Consider the following 3,480-nt stretch of genomic DNA (forward strand, 5'->3'; position numbering starts at 1 on the left):
CAAGGGCCTGCCGTAAAGGCCGGGCAAGAAAGGCCTGCAGAGAAAGGGCACGCAGGCAGCACAGCCTACCCTGCTAGCCGGCATGCGCGCGCAAATGACTGACACAAGCCCAGAAGACTGGAGCCAATGGGGCACAGCTGACGTCACCCCGCAGTAGCCGCCGGGCCTCACGCTGGGCCGCGGGAGGGCGGAGCAAGTTTGGTTGCACTAACACCGGCTCATAGATGCGGACCGGCGTGTCCTTGGACTTAGATTGCGGGACGTCGGGCTTCTGAGCGGTTACTTTCGTATCACGCGCGACAGGAGAGTGGTGAGCACGGGGTCCTGGAAGCCTCGGGGGTGGGAGTCTGACCCGTGAGAAGTGTACACCTTCGTGGGAGGTGCCTCCCACGAAGGTGTATGCTTGTGGGCGTTTTGAGGCTGGCGTCTGTGGACCTTCGGGTGGAGCCCGCGCGGAGCGGCAGGAACGGGAGTGAGGACCCCCGCTTGTGGTCAGGCCGAACACGGTGGTTCAGGGATTGTGGGTAGCGGAACCCCGTCAAGGTAGAAGTAGGGACTCTGCCAAAATCTTGAAAACCTGGAGGCGGGTTTGATCCGTGACCGACAAAAACGCGGGCTCTCCCGTTGTTGGTGCTGAGGGGCCATGAAAATGATGGACAGAACTTTCTCTCCGGTGATGGGGAATGGGCAGACGGTGATTGGCGCTTTTTGTCGTCCTTCACAGAGAGCAGAAGTTGCTGTTTCTCTAATAAGGGTTCTCTTCTTTTTCTGACTACCTGTCAGTTCTTTTGTCTTTGCTGTCCCAGAAAGGGGGTTTTCATCGTAGTCTTCTTGAAACCGGTCTGCATGGGTGACCTCTTGATGGCTTCCGGGGAACACAGAGTTGAGGGTAGGGAGGACCTTTTCCTGTCGCCCACTCAAGGAAGGTTATAGTTGTCTAAGCCATACCTGTGAACTGAGCCGACTGAATCAGCTCCTAATTTTATTATTTTTTTTTCAATTGATGTGACTTGCTTTATCCTCAGGAAGAGGTGGTTTTATTGGAATATGAGTAGATAGACTTTTTTAAAAGTTGGGATTTTGGTAGTTTTGGTTTCATGTAATCGAGGTACAACTTAATCAGAGTTGTGACACTGTGACCTTGACCTGGGCTTTTGAAACTGGGGTTTGAACTAGGTTCCCATTTTGCTTTAACCTTAGTCCCTTACACACACACACACAGAAATGTGTGTGTTTAATAAGATTCTCCTCCTAAATAGTGTTTTAGTATTAAAAAGTTTGTTGGAAATGTACTAAGTGAATCAAGATTCATCCCAATACCTAACCCTTTTATAACCCATAAGACTATAATGTCCACCTACAGTTTCCATTTAAGGAGTTTAGTGGGAAGCTGGTTCCCCTCTTTCAGTGCGGGCTACCATCTGGTGGGGGATGTATAATTACAGGTGACGACATCCCACCAACCCCAGCACCAGAGACCCCTCAGGACATATGTGTTCTGCTAATTGTTTCAAAATCCATATTACCTCCAAAAAGAATTGTTTTTCCATTTCATTAAAAATGTCTTCCATTACTGAAAGTGCCTTGCTTCCACAAAAAATTCAAAGCAGGAGGTAATTCAGTCTTGAAGGAGTTAATGTCGTAGAGTAGCAGTGCATTAGTCATTAAGTGATTGGAGTGATCATTGATTTCCATTGTATTTGTTAGGTGGAGGAAAAGTTAACTAACTTGGAGCTTTCATTTTTAGAATTCAAAATGGGTGATGTTGAGAAGGGCAAGAAGATTTTTATTCAGAAGTGTGCCCAGTGCCACACTGTGGAAAAAGGAGGCAAGCACAAGACTGGGCCAAATCTGCATGGTTTATTTGGGCGTAAGACAGGTCAAGCCCCTGGGTTCTCTTACACGGATGCCAATAAGAACAAAGGTAAGAGGACTGCAGTTGTTTAATAATCAAAAGTACTAATTACATGAATTTAGCCTACGGTAAACCCTTTGTCAAGATTATAAAATACTTAACTAATGTATCTCTCCTTGTCTAGGTATCACCTGGGGAGAGGACACACTGATGGAGTACTTGGAGAATCCCAAGAAGTACATCCCTGGGACAAAAATGATCTTTGCTGGCATTAAGAAGAAGGCAGAAAGGGCAGACTTGATAGCTTATCTCAGGAAAGCTACTAATGAGTAATAGTTGGCTACAGCCTTATTTATTACAAAAAAAGAATGTCTTGTGACTTTTTTTTTTTTTTTTTACATGTACCATATTTAAATTTCTCTCGTACATCAGAGTTCAGATCATGAATGGCTGATAGAATATTTTTGTTGGACGGTCCTGAATTAAAAGATTGGCTGTGGTTAAATTAATATGATCGAACTTTTTAAATTTTGATAGTAATTTTGGTTCAAGTGTTACCCCTGCTTCTCCCTTCTAAAGATATGATTGGACTTGAGGCTAGGTTGGATTAGTAATGTCAGTTTTTCACAAAGATAGTGAATGCCATCCCACAGCCTATAGGAGATTGATTTATGTTTAGATTTATATAACTGATAATATGAATATATTTAAATACCCAGGAAGTCTATTCACTGTGTGAAGAAACAGAGCAAGATTCACCTGTTTCAATTTGTGTTCATCAGCTTGTTTAAATACAAACATTAAAGATGCTTTCAACTGTGTTGATCTAATTAAATTCCCTGTATCTAAAATGCTGCTTTTTAACAAAAGCATTTCAGTGTGGTTTGTGTATGATATCAAATAAAGACTATAACATTTCTCATATTTTATAGATGATCTATAAGGTAGGGTGCTTTTAAAAGCGTGAGATGTAGTAGCAAGTTGAACTTTGTTTTTTAAATTCTTTATTCTCTTAGACTAAGTTGTAATTCAGGATTGTGTTTAAACAGCTATTCAGAAACACAAAACTGTTGAAGTACTTTTGATTGGTAATGGTGCTTTTACCAACTCATAGGAAGGATTACGATAGAGAAGATACATTATTGGCACAAATTTGTAAATTATGTGATCGTAAGACTTAATTAAAAGATAATGATTATGATTTTTTGATTGTACTTGATTTAATGACTGATGTCAAAATCATAATGGTTAAAAAGTATAGTAGTCCTAGAAATCTACACAGCAACATCAGTAATTCTGCCTTAGAGTTTCTTGTCCAAAATAACTATAGCATCTATACTGATGTATACAGGTAGAAGAATGTGCTTCTTATCTTAGTTTTATGGTAAGTAGCAGTATATAATTATGTACTGAATTACCTCTTACAATCTTAGCCATACACATTGAAATAGTTCCTGGAAATCTTATGAAGGTGAACTATAAACTGAACCATAAAGAATGGTGAGAATTTCTCAGTAACCAATCTTTGCTGGCAGAAATGAGAGTCATTTTCTTTATGGGACAATGAGGAGACTGGGAAGAGGGTTTCAAAGAAAGTGAGTGGTTTCAAAGGTGATGGAAATTAT

General features: G+C 41.3%; 1 protein-coding gene across 1 annotated transcript; it reads left to right on the forward strand.

The window, feature by feature from the left end:
* Positions 1 to 1,755: 1,755 nt before the first annotated feature.
* On the forward strand, positions 1,756 to 2,188 carry LOC103201153 (cytochrome c, somatic). Its single transcript, XM_007945786.1, has 2 exons — positions 1,756 to 1,924; positions 2,040 to 2,188. Exons 1-2 carry the CDS (start codon positions 1,756 to 1,758, stop codon positions 2,186 to 2,188), a joined length of 318 nt encoding a protein of 105 aa, XP_007943977.1.
* The last annotated feature ends 1,292 nt before the right edge of the window (positions 2,189 to 3,480 follow it).

Source organism: Orycteropus afer, unplaced genomic scaffold (assembly GCF_000298275.1).
Source record: "Orycteropus afer afer isolate SDZICR_OR568_19922 unplaced genomic scaffold, OryAfe1.0 scaffold00008, whole genome shotgun sequence".
NCBI lineage: Eukaryota > Metazoa > Chordata > Mammalia > Tubulidentata > Orycteropodidae > Orycteropus > Orycteropus afer.